Here is a 20,884-nt window from a genome sequence, read left to right as displayed (position 1 = left end):
GCCTTATGAAAGGAGACTCAAAGAGCTTGGCTTGTTTAGCCTGGCCAAAAGAAGGCTGCGGGGGGATATGCTTGCTCTATATAAATATATCAGGGGGGTTAACGTTAGGGAGGGAGAGGAATTATTTAAGTTTAGTACTAATGTAGGCACGAGGACGAATGGGTATAAATTGGATATTAGGAAGTTTAGACTTGAAATTAGACGAAGGTTTCTAACCATTAGGGGAGTGAAGTTCTGGAACAGCCTCCCGAGGGAAGTAGTGGGGGCAAAAGACTTTCCTGGCTTTAACACAAAGCTTGACAAGTATATGGAGGGGATGTTATGATAGGATTGTTAATTTGGGCAATTGATCTTGGATTACCACCAGATAGGTCTGCTCAATGGTCTGCAGGGAGATGTTGGATGGAATGGGAACTGAGTTACTGCAGAGAATTCCTTCTTGGGTGCTGGCTGGTGACTCTTGCCCACATGCTCAGGGTTTAGCTGATCGCCATATTTGGGGTCGGGAAGGAATTTTCCTCCAGGGCGGATTGGCAGGGGCCCTGGAGGTTTTTCGCCTTCCCCTGCAGCGTGGGGCACGGGTTGCTTGCTGGTGGTTTTTCTGCAGCTTGAGGTCTTCAAACCAATTTTGAGGATTTCAATAACTCGGTCCTGGGATAGGGGTTGTTATAAAATTGGATGGGCGGGGTTCTGTGGCCTGCCTTGTGCAGGAGGTCAGACTAGATGATCAGATTGGTCCCTTCTGACCTATGAGTCTATGAGTCTATGAAGGGTGAACTGTCAGGCTGGAAGGAGGTTACTAGTGGAGTTCCTCAAGGATCGGTTCTAGGACCAATCTTATATAATCTTTTAACTACCGAACCTGGCACAAAAAGCGGGAATGTGCTAAAAAAGTTCGCAGCTGACACGAAGCTGGGGGGTATTGCTAACACGGAGAAGGACTGGAATATCATACCGGAAGATCTGGACGACCTAGTAAACTGGAGTAATAGTAATAAGATGAAATTTAATAGTGAGAAGTGCAAGGTCATGCATTTAGGGATTAATAATAAGAACTTTAGATATAGAATGGGGACGCATCAGTTGGAAGCAACAGAGGAGAAGGACCTTGGGGTATTGGTAGATCACAGGATGACTATGAGCCGCCAATGTGATATGGCCGTTAAAAAAGCTAATGCGGTTTTAGGATGCATTAGGCGAGGTATTTCCAGCAAAAATAAGGAGGTGTTAGTACCGTTATATAAGGTGCTGGTGAGACCCCACCTGAAATACTGTGTGCATTTCTCGTCTCCCATGTTTAAGGATGAATTCAAACTGGAACAGGTTCAGAGACGGGCTACTAGGATGATCCGAGGAATGGAAAACCTGTCATATGAAAGGAGACTCAAAGAGCTTGGCTTGTTTAGTCTAGCCAAAAGAAGGTTGAGGGGGGATATGCTTGCTCTTTATAAATATATCAGAGGGATTAATATTAGGGAGGGAGAGGAATTATTTAAGCTTAGTACCAATGTAGACACAAGAACAAATGGGTATAAACTGGACACTAGAAAGTTTAGACTTGAAATTAGACGAAGGTTTCTAACCATTAGAGGAGTGAAGTTCTGGAACAGCCTTCCAAGGGGAGTAGTGGGGGCAAAAGAGGTATCTGGCCTTAAGATTAAGCTTGAGGAAGTTTATGGAAGGATTGGTATGATGGGAGAGCCTAATTTTGGCAACTGATCTTTGATTATCGCCAGATAAGTATGCCCAGTGGTTGGTGATGGGATGTTGGATGGGATGCGATCTGAGTTACTGCAGAGAATTCTTTCCTGAGTGCTGGCTGGTGAGTCTTGCCCACATGCTCAGGGTTTAGCTGATCGCCATATTTGGGGTCGGGAAGGAATTTTCCTCCAGGGCAGATTGGCAGAGGCCCTGGAGGTTTTTCGCCTTCCCCTGCAGTGTGAGGCATAGGCCACTTGCTGGTGGATTCTCTGCAGCTTGAGGTCTTCAAACCACAATTTGAAGACTTCAATAACTCAGGCACAGGTTAGGGGTTTGTTATAGAAGTGGATGGGTAGGGTTCTGTGGCCTGCTTTGTGCAGGGGGTTGGACTAGATGATCACATTGATCCCTTCTGACCCTAGAATCTATGAATTTATATATTTATCTTTCTTTACATAAAAATGAGATGCAGTGCTCATCAGTGAATTTCTGTTATTTTCTGTAAAATCCCTACAGTTTTCAGGTGGCTCAGTAGCCCCTAAGATCACAATTAAAGTTGCCCCTCTCCACAAAATCTGAAATGGCCTCTGGTGAGCCAGGAGCAGCCACAGAGCTGCAGGGTATCTGGGGCTCTAGCAAGATGCAGCCCCAGTGTGAGAGCACAAAGCCTGTCTGGAGCTGCAGGCAGAGCGCCGGGCACCACAAGCCACAGCAACAGTGTAGGAGTAAGGGTGGGAACGGCAGCCACTAATTTTAGTTTACTGTTTATTTACTGTGTGGTGTTATAAATAACTAACACGTTATGTCATATAGAATCACTGTATGCTAAATAGGGAATCGAACGATCGGTAGGTAGCATGAATAATCATGTACTCGGTATCTAGATAAATAGGGTTGAAACACAAACCCTGTAGGCTGAGACCTGCAAGATTTTAGCTTCGCTATTTTAGGCCTTGGAGCTAAGAAATGTTGACAGAAGTAAATGGCCAAGGAATAATCTGATGCCCTAAGATGATGGGAGAAGAGCTACCAAGTGGTAACAGGGTGAACAATTAGCCAGAAGATTAATTTTAAATAAAAAAATTCTGTAAGGCACATTTGGAAACAGAGGTGCCTTTAACCACAGGATACAGATGGTGCGTCAATGCTAATGAGGTATAATCAGAATCACATTATAAAAAGGGGGTGCGCAGAGCAGGAAAATTGAGCTCCCTACGGAACCATCCCTCCACTGATCATTCCAGGAGAGACACATCAGCCCCTAATAGTATTGTTCAGAATGTGAGCAGAAGTAGAGTTGTAACTTTTGCACAGGTCTTTATAGAATGTCTATATCAGGGATCGGCAACCTATGGCACGCGTGCCAAAGACAGCACGCGAGCCAATTTTTAATGGCACGCTGGAGCCTGCCAGGACTCCAGTATGCCACTAAAAATCCTGCCCAGCCCGCCGCGCTCTCCTCGGCCTCCACTTCCCCCGCAGGGAGCAGAAGCATAGCCGTGCGCACGGGGTGGGCAAATGCCCCACTCTCCCGGCACGGCAAGCCACGGGGTCCGCGCTCTGGGGCCGAGCGCAGCAAGCTGCCTGCCCCTGCCCCGCATTCTCCCCTCCCCTGGAGCCTGCCGCCGCGCGCAGCGCTCTGGGGGTTGGGGCTGCGTGCTCCCGAGGGCAGTGTTTGGCTCCGCAGGGGGGCAGATATGCTCCCCGCTCAACCAGAGGGGCGGGGCTGTGTGCTCCCGCAGAGCAGCGTATCTAGCTCTGTGTGGAGCCTCATGGTAAGGGGCCTGGAGCTGTGGGGGTTGGATAAGGGGTGGGGGCAGTTAGGGGACAGGGGGCAGGGTGGGTTGTATGGGGGGGTTAGAGGTGGGGGGGTTGGATGGGGCATGGGAGTCCCGGGGTTTGTGAGGGGGCAGGGGGTGGATAGGGGTTAGGGCAGTCAGGGGACAGGGAGCAAGGAGGGTCCTGGGGGGGAAGTTAGGGTGGGGGGGGTCTCTGAAGGGGGTGGTCAGGGGGACAAGGAGTGGGGGAGTTGTATGAGTTGGGAGTTCTGGGGGTCCTGTCAGGGGGCAGGAGTGTGGAAAGGGGTTGGGGCAGGCAGGGAGTTGGGGAGGCTGGATGGATTGGGAGTTCTGGGGGTCCTGTCAGGGGGCAGGGGTGTGGAAAGGGGTTGGGGCAGGCAGGGAGGTGGGGAGGCTGGATGGATTGGGAGTTCTGGGGGTCCTGTCAGGGGGCAGGGAGTGGTTAGATAGGCATGGGAGTCCTGGGGGTCTGGCTGGGGACAGGGCTGTGGGTAAGAGTTGGGGCAGTCGGGGACAGGTAGGAGGTAGAGTCCAGTCTGGGGACAAGGAACAGGGAGGCTTAGATAGGGGGTGGGGTCCCAGGAAGGGGTACTCAGGGGACAAGGAACAGCGGGGTTGAGAGTTGTTAGGGGGGCAGTCACCCAGCACTCGCCCCTGAGCCCTGACCCCCCCCCCATGCCCTCTGCCTTGAGCCGCGCACCCTAGGCCCCTGCCCTGAGCCCTGTATCTTCCTCATACATATCCAGCCCTCTGCTTGACTCCTTCATCCCCTCACCCCCTCAACCCGCAACCCTAGCCCTGACTCTGGCACCCTCAACCATATCCAGTGCCCCCTCTGTCCTAACAGCTACGCCCCCTCACATACCCAACTCCCAGCCCTGACTCCAACCCTGTGTCCCCAGTCCTCTGGGTCCTGGCCGCCAGCCCCGCACAGCCTGCTGCCGGTCTGGGGTTCTGGCTGACGGACCCTTGCCAGCCAGGGTCCCGGCTGCAGGCCCCGCTCAGCCCGCTGCCAGCCTAGGTGAACAGAACCTCAGACAAGCAGCGGGTTGAGCGGGACGGCAGCGTAAGATCCACATTTTAATTTCATTTTAAATGAAGCTTCTTAAATATTTTGAAAACCCTGTTTATTTTACAATACAACACCAGTTTAGTTATATAATATATAGACTTATAGAGAGAAAGCTTCTAAAAAACATTAAAATGTATGACCGGCACGTGAAACCTTAAATGAGAGTGAATAAATGAAGACTCGGCACACTGCTTCTGTAAGGTTGCCGACCCCTGGACTATATGCTTGGGTATTCCTAGCCTTAACTGTAACTTTAATAAAACTTGTAACACTGACCAGACCTTGTGCTTGTGAATGTCTGTGTGTGCTCCTAGAGACTGTACATTTGAAGCAAGTAGCAGAGGCGACTTTCACTCTGTTAAGCTTGACACTGTCGCCACCAGAGCCGACCCCACGGCAGTGCAATGCCGCATTACAAACTGCACTTTACATACAATAAAAGGCTGCACAATACACCACACACCAGGACACCCTCACTTCTGCGCTGCTGCTGGCGGTGGCATTGCCTTCAGAGCTGGGCGCTTGGCCAGCAGCCGCCGCCGCTAGGAGGCCGCCCTACTAGTGCTGAATTTGTGCCAGGGCTGAGCTCTGGCGCCTCTTTCAATACAGATTAAGCACTAGAGGGAGGCATCGGGGTCTGGACATGATGGTGAGGAGCCTGTGAGGGCCAGGGGGGAAGGGGGCACCAAAATACAAGTTCACCCAGGGCGCCATTTTCTCTAAGGCCAGCCCTGGAGCTGGGTATGGGGCAGGGGCACATCCCCTAAGGCCGTGGTTCTCAACTAGGGGTCCCTGGACCACTGCAGGGCTGCGAGCAGGTTTCAGGGGGTCCTCCAAGCAGGGCCTGTGTTAGACTCGCTTGGGCCCAGGGCAGAAAGCCCAAACCTCACTGCCTGAGGCCGAAGCCTGGGGCCATCAGCCCTGCCACCAAGGGCTGAAGCCAAAGCTTAAACAATTAGCTTTGCGGGGGGCCTGTCACATGGGGCTCCAGGCAATTGCCCTGGTTGCCATCCCTAATGCCAGCCCTGACTTTTAAATGCAGAGAACCAGGCACATGCAGGGCAGTGGAGTTTTTATAGCACGTTGGGGGCCTTAGAAAGAAAAAGCCTCACTGGTGGGTGCCCCCTCACATGTCACAGCAGCTGCTGGTTAATCAGGTCGGGCTCCAGCCCTGGGAGTCTGGTCTGTTTTCCTAGCCCCACCTAGCGGGGGGTGTTTCCTATCCCACAAATTAGAGCACTTCCACCCTCTAACCTCATGGGTCTGTTCCTAGAATGGAAGCCGCATATTAAACCAGTCCCAAGAGGTTTGCCACACCCTGGCCTCCCCTCATTCTCCACCCTGGGAATTTTTTGACCAACTCCAACCTCCAATCCAGACTGCCCAAACTTCCCACCTCCTGAGTATTTGGTGTCCCTCCCCTCCAGCAGGAACCCACCAGCCCTCTCCACCGATAATCCCTACCTGAACTGGTTCCACTGCAGCTGTTTCCCTTCCCTGTCCCATGGGAGGATGGGATGAGCTGGAGCAAAATATGGACGATATCCTGCAGAGTGGCAGGGCGAGAAGGGCAGTTGTGGAGGTCTAAGAACAGGCTTTAGTTCATGTCACATCACTATTCCCCCAGGATCTTTCCCTGCACAGACACAGCCTAGATTCTGCCATGCTGGGAACATGCTCCATCTCTTTATTGCAGGGGAGACCTGCCCCTCCTGCCAGGCTAAGCCCACAGGAAGATTTTGCAGCCTCCCCAGTAATAAAGTCTCTGAACAAAATGCTAGAAAGGAGCAGAAGCAAAGGGGCTGGGCAGGCTCCATAGGGACACTGGCTCCTCCCTTTCTCTCTGTTCAGCCATGTCTGGTTTCTGGCAGAGATCGGCCACCCCATCTCCTCCCCAGACGCAGCCATGTCTGCGAGCTCCCCCAACCAGCACCTACTAACCACCACCCACATTGGGGGACTGACACAGGACAGCAAATTCCCACCTAACCAAGACAAATTGCTGCAGGAAAAACGGGCTGGGTTCACATCGCAAAGCTGAGCAGAACTGAAATGGCAATTGGACAATTACAGAGAAAATAGGGCAAAATAAGAGACTAGAGAGTCAATAATTTTAGGGAAAACGAGGGAATCTCCTTGGATTTTCTAGCCACATGTGGGGAGGGGAGAGAAGGGGAAGAACTAGAGAGAATTGTTATCAGGTTTTGAGACGGGAAGAAATGGCACAAACAGGAAAAGGATGCAAGTAGCTCACCCCTGTGACCATAGGCGTGCGCAGCACATTTCATTAGCGTGTGCACCCAGGGAGCCCCACCCCATCCACTGCCTCCCACTTCCTGCCCCCAAGCTGCCCCCCTCAGAACTGCCCCTGCTTCTTGTCCCCTGACTGCCCCATCTTGGGACCCTGCCCCTAACTGCCCTCCAGGACCCATCCCCCTATCTAAGCCTCCCAGCTCCTTGTCCTCTGACTTCCCCCTCATGAAAGCTCCCCACTGTAACTGCCTTCCTAGGACCCTACCCCCTACCTGTCCCCCTGACCCTTATCCACACCCCCACCCCCAGACAGAGCACGGGGACTCCCACTCCTATCCAACCGCTCCCTGCCCTGACAGGACCCCCAGAACTCCCGACCCATCCAACTCCCTCTGGTCTCTGCCTGCCCCAACCCCGCTTCACCCCCCGACAGGCACCCCCAGAGCCCTCAACCCATCCAACCCCCCTGCTCCTTCACCCATGACCACCCCCTCCAGAGACCCCCTCTACCCGATAATCACCCCCCCAACTATCCAAACCCCCCTCCCCACCTCCTGGCAGCTCTGTCTAGTGGCTGCTCCCACCCACCCACTCAAAGTGGCAGAGGAGGTTCCCTCTCCTTCGGTGGGAAGGTTGCCTTGTGGTTAAGGCACAGGACTCAGGCTCAGGTGTTCTGGGTTTGAGTCTCTGCTCTGTCACAGACTTCCTGCTTAGCCTTGGGAAAGTCACTGCACCTCTTTGTGCCCTAGAGCCCACCTGCCAAATGGGGCCAATGCTGATCCTGCCTCCTGAGCTAAATCCATTCATGGCTGGGTGATGGGGGGGAAATGGAGATCCCAACATGGGGAGATTGGGGCTGAATTTCTCCAAAGCCGGAGAATGGGAGCCAGCTCCACAGGGGGATGGGAGCGAGAGGGGCTCAGGGCAGCTGCACACAGAGTGGGGTCAGGGCTTCAGCCCCACATCTTCTGCCAGGGTCCAGGGCTTCTCCTCCCTGCCCCAGGGTGGCTTCTCTCCCCCTCTATCCCCCCCAGTGCAGCTAATGCGGGGGTCTGGGCTTCTGCCCCCCACCTCCCAACCCTGCGTGGCTTCTCCTCCCGTCCCAGCTTGGCGCTTCTCCCCCTCCCCATTGCAGCTCCTGCTGGGGTCTAGGCTTCTCCCCCCACCTCCCAACCCTGTGTGGCTTCTCCTCCCCTGCCCCAGCTTGGCGCTTCTCCCCCTCCCCACTGCAGCTCCTGCTGGGGTCTAGGCTTCTCCCCCCACCTCCCAACCCTGTGTGGCTTCTCCTCCCCTGCCCCAGCTTGGTGCTTCTCCCCCTCCCTCCCTTCCATTGCAGCTCCTGCAGGGGCCAGGGGCTTCTCTTCCCCCCCCCACCGCATCGTGGCTCCAGCCCAGTCCAGGGCTTCTCCTCCCCCACTTCAGCTCAGCTCCTCTCCCCTCCCCCCCCACTGGTATCTGGAGCTTCTCCTCCCCCCAAACCTACAACTGCCCCCAGCCCCAGCCTAGCTGGGCTCCCTGGGGCACTCGATGCTGCTGTGGCCGGAGTCGAGCCTGGTGGGCAGGGAGCAGTGATTCACAGGGAGGCTATGGCAGAGCCATCAGACCGAGAAGTGCGAGGCAGCCAGGGAGCGGGGCGGGCTGTGCTGCTGCTGGCCCACATCCCCGCCCACCCCGACCCCTGAGGCTGTTCACGGCGGGGGGGACTCACTCAGTCCCCGCAGGAACAGGGAGGGGGGAGCACCTGAGCGGAGCCTGCCCAGCAAACAGCTGATCGCAGCTGCACGCAGGCTGCCCCCAGGGAAAAGCTCAGCGGAGGAGGCACCACAAGTTGCCGACAGCGGGTCATTCCAAGGGACGGGGAGGAACAGCCTCCCCAGTCGGAGCTCAGGGGATTGGGGTGCCGGGGCTCACCCCATGCACATGCCTCTGCCTGGGACACACACACTCTCCCCCTGGACTTTCCTGGCTGCACGGAGACTATCCAACCCCCCGCCTGGCACCCAGCCCTTCCCCTGCCTGCAGCTCCAGCTTCTCCCCTCCCCTCTCGCCCCCGCCAGTCACACCAAGGGGAACCCCAGGGGCCCAGTCTCTGTCCCCACCTGGATCCCAGCGGGGCCAGGGGCAGATCCTTGCTGCAGCTGAGAACAGCAGCTCTGCTCTGGCTCGGGCAGCTCCAGCACTGCTGGCAGCACGTGGAGAACCAGGGAGCAGCTGCTGAGCCTGGGCTCCACATCACAATGCCCCAGAGCCCCACCCCCGAGCTGAGCCAGAGCACCACCCCCAGGAGCTGCCCTGCCCCAACTTTGTGCCAAAGCCCCACCCCCATGAGCTGCCCCGCCCCTGGGCTGTGCCAGAGCCCCGCCCCCCGGAGCTGCCCCGCACCCGGGCTCTAGGCTTTGTTCTCCTGCCTCCTTCTTCCAAGCACCCCCTACTCCCAGCTGGTCCCTTCCTGGGTTTGCACACACTCCCCGGGGCGGGCTGCAGCGCTCGCTGGGGTTGTCTCCAGTGGCTGAAGTTGCCTCCATCTCTGCTCACCTCGGGGCAAGGGGAGGGAGGAAGAGAGGAGATAGTCCCAGGGTGTGCAAGCAAAATTAGGGGGCAGGGAAAGGAGGACTGTTTGGAAAAGTGGGTTTTTTGCGGGGGGGGGGTGAGCCAGAGGGAGTCAGAAGAAGTTGGGTAGCAGACGCTCAGGGAAATTGAGGGGAACCCCCTGGGTGTCCCAGTGTTGGCCAGAGATTGTACAGCACCTAGCACAATATGGGGTCCCTATCTCAGTCATGGTCTGTGCAGCACCTGGGAGCCCTGATGTCTCTTTCCTGATTACAGGTGCTGGGAATGGACAGAGGGAAAACCTTGGTACCTGAAGGGTTAATGCAGCCCTGTGTGCAGTCCCTGCTTGGTGGCGCTGCTGCTCTCATGGGGGTTGGCTTAGTAGACCAACAGCACAATCCCAGTCCCAGGTGGTCTAGTGATCTGGATTCCTGGTTTTCACCCAGGTGGCCTGGGATTCAATTCCCAGTGTGGGAATAGTGCAGAACTTTTGCTCAGAAGGGAGGAAGAGCAAGGGGGAAGGATCCTAGAAGCAGGGCATTTTGACAGTATGGGGAGGGGATCCCAGAAGTGGGGGTGGGGGGCAGAGGTCTGACGGTAGATCAGGACTGGATAACCTGGGGCTGAGCAGTCTCCATAGGGGATACTTGCTCCTCTTGTGCCCTTTCCACACCCTCTTGTGAGTAGAGAATAACCACTCTGTCCCCATCCCCAGAGGCAGCCGTGTCTCAGGACTCTCCCCAGTTCCACCCACTAACTCTCTTCCCATTTGGCGTAGAGCTCAGGGCAACAAATTACCACCAAGATGAACCCAGCTTGCTGCTGCCTGTTCTAGTGCCACAGGGGCCTCTGGTGGGTGCAAGGCAGAACTGCAGCACTTCTCAGGCAGAATGTATCTTCTTCAAGCCAAAAAAAGAAATTCTGTGCTGGACGTGAATTCTGTGCATACGCAGTGGTGCAGAATTCCCAGATGAGTAAGTCACACCTGGCACAAACATAACCTGCTCACTCCCATCTCTTCTCCCTATGTGTCGAGTCCCAGAGCTGCTGCTGTCATTAATGCACACAGGCTTTCACTCCCGTTAGTGGGTCCATCACTGCAGGGGAAGGTTGGGGTAGTGTCTGAGATCAGGGTGAGAATTGGAGGGTGGTCCATGCTCAAGAATGGGGGATGGAATTCACCTTCCCACCCCTCTGCAGAGCTCAGCAACTAGAGCCTTATCCAGTGAAGTGAATTTCACTCTGGGTGACTTTGATTCATAGATTCTAGGGTCAGAAGGGACCAATGTGATCATCTAGTCTGACCACCTGCACAAAGCAGGCCACAGAACCCTACCCATCCACCTCTATAACAAACCCCTAACCTATGCCTGAGTTATTGAAGTCTTCAAATTGTGGTTTGAAGACCTCAAGCTGCAGAGAATCCACCAGCAAGTGACCCATGCCCCACGCTGCAGGGGAAGGTGAAAAACCTCCAGGGCCTCTGCCAATCTGTCCTGGAGGAAAATTCCTTCCCGACCCCAAATATGGCGATCAGCTAAACCCTGAGCATGTGGGCAAGACTCACCAGCCAGCACTCAGGAAAGAATTCTTTGCAGTAACTCAGATCCCATCCCATCCAACATTCCAACACCGACCAATGGGCATACTTAACTGGCGATAATCAAAGATCAGTTGCCAAAATTAGGCTCTCCCATCATACCATCCCTTCCATAAACTTCTCAAGCTTAATCTTAAGGCCAGATATGTCTTTTGCCCCCAACTACTCCCCTTGGAAGGCTGTTCCAGAACTTCACTCCTCTAATGGTTAGAAACCTTCGTCTAATTTCAAGTCTAAACTTTCTAGTGTCCAGTTTATACCCATTCATTCTTGTGTCTACATTGGTACTAAGCTTAAATAATTCCTCTCCCTCCCTAATATTAATCCCTCTGACATATTTATAAAGAGCAACCATATCCCCCCCTCAGCTTCTTTTGGCTAGACTAAACAAGCCAAGCTCTTTGAGTCTCCTTTCATATGACAGGTTTTCCATTCTTCAGATCATCCTAGTAGCCCGTCTCTGAACCTGTTCCAGTTTGAATTCATCCTTCTTAAACATGGGAGACCAGAACTGCACACAGTATTCCAGGTGGGGTCTCACCAGTGCCTTATGTAACGGTACTAACACCTCCTTATCTTTGCTGGAAATACCTCGCCTAATGCATCCTAAAACCGCATTAGCTTTTTTAACGGCCATATCACATTGACAGCTCATAGTCATCCTGTGATCTACCAATACCCCAAGGTCCTTCTCCTCCTCAGTTGCTTCCAACTGATGCGTCCCCATTCTATATCTAAAGTTCTTATTATTAATCCCTAAGTGCATGACCTTGTACTTTTCACTGTTAAATTTCATCCTATTACTCTTACTCCAGTTTACAAGGTCGTCCAGATCTTCCGGTATGATATCCCAGTCCTTCTCCGTGTTAGCAATACCTCCCAGCTTTGTGTCATCTGCGAACTTTATTAGCACATTCCCACTTTTTGTGCCAAGGTCAGTAATAAAAAGGTTAAATAAGATTGGTCCCAGAACTGATCCTTGAGGAACTCCACTAGTAACCTCCTTCCAGCCTGATAGTTCACCCTTCAGTACGACCCGTTGTAGTCTCCCCTTTAACCAGTTCCTTATCCACCTTTCAATTCTCATATTGATCCCCATCTTTTCCAATTTGACTAAGAATTCCACACGTGGAACCGTGTCAAATGCCTTACTGAAATCGAGGTAAATTAGGTCTACCGCATTTCCTTTGTCTAAATACTCTGTCACCTTCTCAAAAAAGGAGATCAGGTTGGTTTGGCACGACCTACCTTTAGTAAAACGATGTTGTACTTTGTCCCAATTACCATTGACCTCAATGTCCTTAACTACTTTCTCCTTCAAATTTTTTTCCAAGACATTACATATTACAGATGTCAAACTAACAGGCCTAAGGTTACTCGGATCACTCTTTCTCCCTTTCTTAAAGATAGGAACTACGTTAGCAATTCTCCAGTCGTACGGTACAACTCCTGAGTTTACTTATTCATTAAAAATTCTCGCTAACGGGCTTGCAATTTCATGCGCCAGTTCCTTTAATATTCTCGGATGAAGATAGTCTGGGCCCTCCGATTTTGTCCCATTTAAGTCAGCCACTGAAAGATCCTTGTGTCTTCGGTTCCATGCTGGGCACAGGAGTTTACTAGTTCTCCCTCCCCAGACTGCCGGGGGCAGCCAGGGATAATTAGTGGGTTATGGGAATTAGAAGATGAAAATTAACTAAGAACAATGATATTTGTGTGTTTATTATTAAATCCCCAGACACCCACCAATCCCTGTCCTCCTTCCGATGAGCTATAAATATCTAAGGGACTCAACTATTGATCCTGCAGTCAGTTTATGCCCTTCCCCACTTTCTAAAGCAGCACTTTTAAGAACAGGGCAGGGAAACATGTAAATACTTTGAACCAAATTCCAGAAGCTGCTGAGCATGGAGAAGTTAAAATGAAACCAAGGTTCTGTCTCTCCAAGGACCTGGCCCCTAGAGTAAAACAACAGACACTCCTCAGAAATCTGAAATGGCCACTTCATAACTGATAACATGTTATTAATCTCTTCACTTCTGGGAATTATCAATAAGAGAAACAATCCAGTGATGGTGATATAATGAGGAAAAGATCTCATGTGTCTTTAGATTATACCGATTTGTAATCCGGAACTATATACACTAAAATGTCTAATTCGTAGCCCTACGGCTATTGCCTGGTGTCACTACAGGGCAGAATAAAGGTTGGTGCCTTAGTTGTCAATTTCCATCCCCTAACATACTGCAATTGCTGCTAAGTGGGTTTGCCAAAATTCATTTTGTCTATTTCTTTCTTTTAATTTCAACAGATAGCGATATTTATTTTTAAGCCCTTTTTCAATGTTTACAATTTCAATGTTCACAATTTCAATGTTCAGAGCTGTGGGAAGTTATGGAGGTCATCAGACAAGAATAATTTAATTGCAGTAACTGCTGAGATTCCAAAAACCAAATCATATAACTGTTGAAAGAGAAATTGTCAATGTCACACCCAAAATATATAGTGTAAATATCCTTAAATCAAACTCGACATTCTCCAGAAGCATTTCTGTATATTACCTATATAAATATTTTTTCATCTGTGTCTGTGTACAGTGAAATCAACATTTACTGCAATTTATTCATAAAAATCCAATTCTTTCAAGCATAATTTTAAGTAATGAAGTACTTGAATTCTTTCACTTCCTAGACTGGAATGTTTCATTTCAGGATAATTACTCCCTCTCTGTGATGTATTTCACTCTCAGTACCCAAAGCCCCTCTTGATATAGCTCCTGTCTGGGAGCTCTGCTGAGGCGAGTGGCATTATGATCAGAAGGTGACACTCTGACACATGAGCAGAGACACATGGGGGAGAGTGGAGGATGAGGTAACATGGAGGCTACCAGAGTTGAACGTGGCCCTAAGACCAAACCCCCTGAGCCTCTCCTCTCTCCCACCTCCCAGAGTGAGTAATTCTGAGAAATCATTCCCTGAAATCTAAATAGCCCCGGTATGAGAGACAGTGATTAACACAAGTACCTTAGGGGTTGCAGTGCCAGCCCCCTGCCTTGATGAGGGGGATTAACAATTGCTGTAGAAATGGGTTAGGCTGGGAGAGGGCACAGCTGAAGTGGGACTGGGAGCTCAGTTGACCAAGAGGCCAGAACTCATAGGAGGGTTGGGAGAAGAAGTCAACAGGACTGGGTAGAGGCATTTCAGTGCATTTTCTCCATTAACCATTCTGCCATGTATTTAATTTAGAAACGTCATCTGAACACCCTGGAGCTAAGCTGGGTTGATGCATTTTCACTTACATTGGTACAGTTTTCATTAGGTGCTTAATCAAATGCTCATGCAACACAAAGCAGTCAATAATGGGTGTGCTTTCATTCATTAACTTGACTGTGTGCTGTGCATAGCTTTAAAAAAAATTGGTGCGAGCGAGTGTCAAAATTTTAGGCATTAAGAAATGGAAATTAAGTGTCAGTTCATTTCTCATGCATTTAGCCCTTTTGCCCTAAAGCGCACATTTGGACTCTTTGACGTTGTTTTATCTGCCCCACCAGAAAATGCTATAGGGAACCCGGTCATTACAGCCGACCTTCACTAGGCACAGTTCTACCAGCTATGGGCCAACATTCAAATGGTTCTGTTTGTTTTATCTTTCATTCAGCTTTGCAAATCTTAGATCCCATTTAAAAGCTGGAACTGAAATAACCAAAGCAAGTAAAGAAGGGAGTGGCATCGGGAATAGGTAGGGGGAAAACAATAAATGGAAAGAACTGACTATGCACAAAGGAATATCTCAAACTATGAGAGCCTCAGACCCTCGTCCACGTGAATCCATCCCAGCCAGGCATATCAGCCCCTTAAAAATCACTCAGCCTGTCTGGCAGTGAATGCTGCGTGTTCCAGGCACAGCTACGGTGTGTGCGTCTGCTCTGCTGACGTGCTGCTTTGGTACGGAATGCACCACGGGCACAGGGAGCAGAGACATGGACTCCTACAAAACACATTCCCAAATACACCTCTAATACCGCATCCCCCCCATCTTCCCACTGTCTGCCATCCCCTCCCCTACCTCCACATGGCCATTCTCAGCCAACTGCTAACACTTCCTCCCAGTCTTCAGCACTATAAATAAAGAAAACATGGTGTTACAAAAGGTAGATTGTGCTAGAGAAACCTGATCTGGATGTCAGTAAGGTTTTTGATACAGTTCCACATGGGAAACTATTCGTTAAATTGGAGAAGATGGGGATTAATATGAGAACTGAAAGGTCAGTAAAGAATTGGTTAAAGAGGAGTCTACAAGGGGGTCATATTGAACGGTGAGTTGTCAGGCTGGAGGGAGTTACTAGTGGAGTTCCTCAGATCAGTCTTGGGACCAATCTTAGTCAACACTTTTATTAGTGATCTTGGCACAAGAAGTGGGAGTGGGACACAAAGCTGGGAGGGATTGTCAATATTGAAGAGGACAGGAAAATCATACAAGAAAATCTGCATGTCCTTGAAAGCTGGAGTAATAGAAATGGGATGGAAATGAACAGCGCACAAATTCTAGCTGTTAGTCTCCAAGTGCATAATTTTGCAATAAGCTGGGGATTTATCAATTGGAAGTGACAGAGGACGAGAAAGACCTGGGTATATTGGTTGATCACAGGATAATTATGAGCTGCCAATGTGATGCAGCCGTGAAATAGGTCAATGCAGTCCTAGGATACATCAGGTGAGGTATTTCCAGCAGACAAATGAAAGGGTTAGTACTGTTATAAAAGGCACTGATGAGACCTCATCTGAAATACACCTCTACGTTCTGCCCTTAAAATCTGTGAGTCTATAAACTGTGCTTTGTGTTGCACAGACACTGATGGAGATCAGGGCCCCATCGTGGAGCACGTGGCAGAGAAGCTGACTCAGATCAGTACCCCCATTCTGCTAGGCACTGCACAGACAGAGATAGACTCATAGACTCTAGGACTGGAACGGACCTCGAGAGGTCATCGAGTCCAGTCCCCTGCCCTCATGGCAGGACCAAATACTGTCTAGACCATCCCTAATAGACATTTATCTAACCTACTCTTAAATATCTCCAGAGATGGAGATTCCACAACTTCCCTAGGCAATCTATTCCAGTGTTTAACTACCCTGACAGTTAGGAACTTTTTCCTAATGTCCAACCTAAATCTCCCTCTCTGCAGTTTAAGCCCATTGCTTCTTGTTCTATCATTGGAGGCTAAGGTGAATAAGTTTTCTCCCTCCTCCTGATGACACCCTTTTAGATACCTGAAAACTGCTATCAGGTCCCCTCTCAGTCTTCTCTTTTCCAAACTAAACAAACCCAATTCCTTCAGCCTTCCTTCATAGGTCATGTTCTCAAGACCTTTAATCATTCTTGTTGCTCTTCTCTGGACCCTCTCCAATTTCTCCACATCTTTCTTGAAATGCGGTGCCCAGAAGTGGACACAATACTCCAGTTGAGGCCTAACCAGCGCACAGTAAAGCGGAAGAATGACTTCTCGTGTCTTGTTTACAACAGACCTGTTAATGCATCCCAGAATCATGTTTGTTTTTTTGCAACAGTATCACACTCTTGACTCATATTAAGCTTGTGGTCCACTATGACCCCTAGATCTCTTTCTGCCATACTCCTTCCTAGACAGTCTCTTCCCATTCTGTATGTGTGAAACTGATTGTTCCTTCTTAGGTGGAGCACTTTGCATTTATCTTTATTGAACTTCATCCTGTTTAACCTCAGACCATTTCTCCAATTTGTCCAGATCACAATCCAAGGAGACAATGGTTAGGAGGAAAACAGAGAGAGGCTGTGACTTCCCCAAGGTCACCAAGCAGGTCAGGGACAGAGCCAGGAACATATCCCGTTAACGTCAGAGCCACATCACCCGCAGCTTGGAAAGGTCCCCACACCCCATTGTGTTAGGATACAGGAAGAGGTGGTTTGTCCATGGATGCACAGGCTGTCTTGGCAGGGCAGCTCAGCTGCGGTCCCTGCACACAGCTGGGTGTGTGTCTCATCGGTCAGGAGAAGTCAGTGTGCAGTCCTGTGGGGCTGTGCTCCTGGCTCATACCTCCAACACTCACTGCTGCCCCTCCCTTACCAGCTGCACTGGTCAGCCAGCCCCAGGCCTCTGTGAGGTCACTGACCCTCCCGCTCCACCACCTCAAACCTTCAAACAGGGACATGGTGCACCAGTGACAGAGTGCACTAGTGTAAATTCTGTCTGTACTAAGGGTCTGCACCAGTGCCTAAAACACCAGGGTGGCAGAGACCTTCAGTGCCCAAAACAGCAGTACGGTGGAACTACAACTGGGATCTAGTTCTAGCTCTGTCACAGACCTTGCACACATCAATGTTACTCCTCCCAACTTCAGTCTCTTTACCCAGCTGCCCACTCACTGGGGTCTCCTCTCTCTCCACAGCTGCTCACCACTAAAATCTGTGTGCGTGTGTCACCAGAGCTGAGCTAGTTCAGGACAGGTAGGACAAACCTCTGTCAGAGACAATCAACATATACTTGATCCTGCCTCAGCAGAGAGAGCTGGACTTGATGACATCTCGAGGGCCTATCTAGCCCTACATTTCAAGGATGCTATGCGATATATACGTATAAAACAACATACAGAGAAAAACCCCACAACAACATGATGTCAGGCCATTCAAAAAACAACAAAACTAAAAACTACATTGCACAGCATAAAAGGACACAATACTAAGGAGAAGAAAGCAACACAATGCAAGCTAATACATCTTAGGACAAAAGTACACAATGCAAAATAGCTCAACTCAAACCAACATAACACAGGCACCAAACAAGCTAAGGCAAAACAATGCATCATAAAACTATGCAACACAACATGGTGCATCATAGTTCCAAAAGGCACCATGCAAAACAGCTCAGTGTAGAATAGGACACAGCACAAAAGAGAATTATTTCAATGCAGGTCTGGAAGGGATCTTGAGAGGTCGTCTACTCCAGCCTCCTGTGCTGAGGCAGAACCAAGTATCCCTAGACATTCCCAGACTGGTGTAACTCTAACCTGATCTTAAAAACCTGCAGTGAAGGAAATTCCACAGTCTCCCTTGGAAGCCAATGCAAGGCAAACACAGGCGAAATCAACACTGTGTACACACACGCTAGGCTTGTGGATAAGGGGAGAGGTAAGAATTTAAACAATCTGGGTTCAGTTCCCAGTTTTGCCCCAAATTCTCCGTGCAAACTTGAGCAAATTACTTCAGCTCTCTGAGCTTCAGTTTCTCCATCTGTAAAATGGAGAGTCGCCTCCCACCATTGGCCTATTTAGCCTTTCAGCTTTTTGTGGCAAGGCCTCTCTGCCCCTGTGGGCATGTCAACACTGCAGTCAGACACCAGCGGCTCGCCTGTGCCCGCTGACTTGGGCTCACACGGCTCAGGCTGTGGGACTGTTGAATTGTGGTGTCCATTTTCCGGCTGGGGCTGCAGCCCAAGGTGTGGCACCCTCCCACCTCGCAGGGTCCTACAGCCTAGCTCTAGCCCGAGCCAGGACATCGACACTGCAGTTAACAGCCCCTTCGCCTGAGCCTGAGTCAGAGTCAGCTGGCATGGGCCAGTGGGGGGGGGGTTTAACAGCAGGGTAGAGATACCCTTAGTATCTTTTCCACACCTGTCACAATGGGCATCCTGATCTTGGTCAGTGTCTGTGCAGAGCCCTGCACAACTGGAAGACTGATATGAGTTGGGAACTCAGCAACTCCCAGCATTACAGGATCCCTCATTTTGTTTAGGGCCCCTGCAGCAACTGGCAAAATGTGGGGGCAGGATCTCTGTCAGGGTCTGTGCAGTGCACAGTACAGTGGTGGGATGTGATCTTTGTTAGGGTCAGTGCAATGCCAGGCCCAATGGTGACACAGATCTCAGTCCAAGTCTCTGAAGTGCCCAGAACAATGGAGGGAGCGGTTTGGGTCACAGTTGTGCGCTGCCTGGCACAAGGGGGACCGTGATCTCAGTGCAGGTCTCATTTTTACCTGGATAACAGTGCAGTCTGATCTCACCTGGGGTCTCTTCAGTGCCCGGCAGAACACGGCCACGCTCAGTATGATAGGAGCCCTGAGCTCAGTCACACACCTGGAGAGAAAAGTGGGAAGATTTTTGAGAATTTGATATCAGTATTTCAGAACTGAAGAGAAAATGAGGCACAAACTAAATATTTGCCAATATAAGAGACAAGCATCAACATACGGGGAGATTTTATGTCACCATTCAACAGTTCAAGAGAAAAGAGGGGAAATTGGAGGGGATTATACAGGGATATTGAACTAACAACAGAATGGGACGGATTCTTCTCGCCTCACACTCACAGGGCCAGGAGGGAGCCCTGGGTGATGTCTTTTCATAGGGGAAAGGAGCGGGGCTGGAGGCAGAAGGTCACTGGATGTGGGGAGGGGCTGGCAGTGGGGTCTGGGAATATAACCAGCAGGTGATGGACTAGGAAACCTGGGGCTGGGCCCATCCCCGTGGGGAACATTTGCTCCTCCCTCCCCTTCCTGGGCCTTCCCACACCCTGTTGCCAGCAGAGTGGCCCCCCCAGCCCAGTGGTGTCCCTGTCTCAGGGCCCCCCCAACCTCTGCCCAGTTCAGAAATCACTCGGGGGAACCATTTCCCACCCACACAAAGACAAATCCCTGCAGGTGAAAATGGGGGGAAACACCCCAAACCTGAGATCTGAACTGGCCATTAGCAAAGGGGAGAGAAAATGGGGCACAATGGGGGGAGGGGAACAGGGAACTTCTCAGGGGTTTGGGGGAAGGGGGGGGTCACCCTGGGTGCTGCTCGTTGCTCTCTCGGGAGAAAGGGGGCAGGACGGGAGAGGAAGGGGGTCCCCATGGGAGGGGGCAGCAGTAAGTTGGAGGGGATCTCAGCCCCCCCTTCTCTCCCCGCTCCTCGGGGGTCACCTGCTCTCCCCACCCCCATGTCCAGGCTGCACAGACATTTCCCACCCGCCCCTTTCCCAGCCCCCGCCCGGCCCCACGCAGGGACCCCAGTGGGGCCGGGCCTCTCCCCCCGCCACCCCCCGCGGGCCCCAGGGCAGAGCCTGGCCGGGCCCGGGGGGCGCTGGGCTCCTGCGGGGACAGCAGCTCCGAGCCCCCCGCGGGCGCTGCCCCCCCCCCCCGGGAGCAGATCCCGGCGCTGCGAGATGCCGGGTCCCCCCCCCGGACACTGTCACCGCCCGGCCCGGCCCCGCCCCGGGACTCGCTCCGGGACCTGGAGCTGCAGCTCCGCAGCGGGGCGGGCAGGGCCCGGGCCGGGCGCGGGGCGGTTAATGAAGGGCTCTGCCGCCGCGATCTGCGCATGCCCAGAGCCCCCAAGGCACAAACCCTTCTCCGGCCCCGGGAGAGGCTCCAACGGCCCCGCGCGAGCCAGGCAGAGCCGGAGCGGCCCGCGCGCGTTTGCAACGCGGCTTCTTCTCTCCCACCTAACGTCATTTCCGGTCCAGGAAGAGTCAGGAACTACATGTCCCAGACTGCCCCGGGACCGCTTCCGCTCTCTCCAGCCCAGGGAAGGGAGGTCCCCGGGGCCAGCCTAACCCTCCCCCAGCGCTCATCCTTTTCCCCCGGCCCCGCCCCCTCTCAGACCCCCCCCCCAGCCTTTTTCCGGGGAGCGGCAGAGCTGGGGGGAAGCTTTTGAGGTAATAACCCCACCTACTAACCGCCCCTCCACACCCCAACCCCGACCACCCCCAGCAGGAGCGTGTCCGCCCCACGCGTGTCCCCATCCCCACCGCGCTGCGCTCCCGGCCCCGGCGATGGCCTCGCTGCCGGTGTGACTGAAAGGCTGGGGGAGGAGGCGCGGCCAGGGGAAAGGAGGAGGGTTGGGGGGAGGGTCAGGCTGGCCCCGGGGACCTCCCTTCCCTGGGCTGGAGAGGGCGG

General features: G+C 52.0%; 2 protein-coding genes across 2 annotated transcripts in view; both read right to left on the bottom strand.

Annotated features, from left to right (window-relative positions):
• Positions 1-20,496, bottom strand: part of LOC115643735 (zinc finger protein 135-like) — a 62,182-nt gene extending 41,686 nt beyond the window's left edge. Inside the window, exons 1-2 of the mRNA XM_030547732.1 lie at positions 20,220-20,496; positions 18,983-19,082 (exon numbers count right to left, since the gene is read on the bottom strand). Of these exons, the coding sequence (XP_030403592.1) occupies positions 18,983-19,082; positions 20,220-20,440 (321 nt within the window). The 5' untranslated portion in view covers positions 20,441-20,496. The remainder of the gene's footprint in view (positions 1-18,982; positions 19,083-20,219) is intronic.
• Positions 1-20,884, bottom strand: part of LOC115643738 (zinc finger protein 660-like) — a 579,185-nt gene that overhangs the window by 146,436 nt on the left and 411,865 nt on the right. The window lies entirely within an intron of this gene.

Source organism: Gopherus evgoodei, unplaced genomic scaffold (assembly GCF_007399415.2).
Source record: "Gopherus evgoodei ecotype Sinaloan lineage unplaced genomic scaffold, rGopEvg1_v1.p scaffold_69_arrow_ctg1, whole genome shotgun sequence".
In the NCBI taxonomy this organism is placed as follows: Eukaryota; Metazoa; Chordata; order Testudines; family Testudinidae; genus Gopherus; species Gopherus evgoodei.
This window is presented reverse-complemented; position numbering and strand designations above follow the sequence as displayed.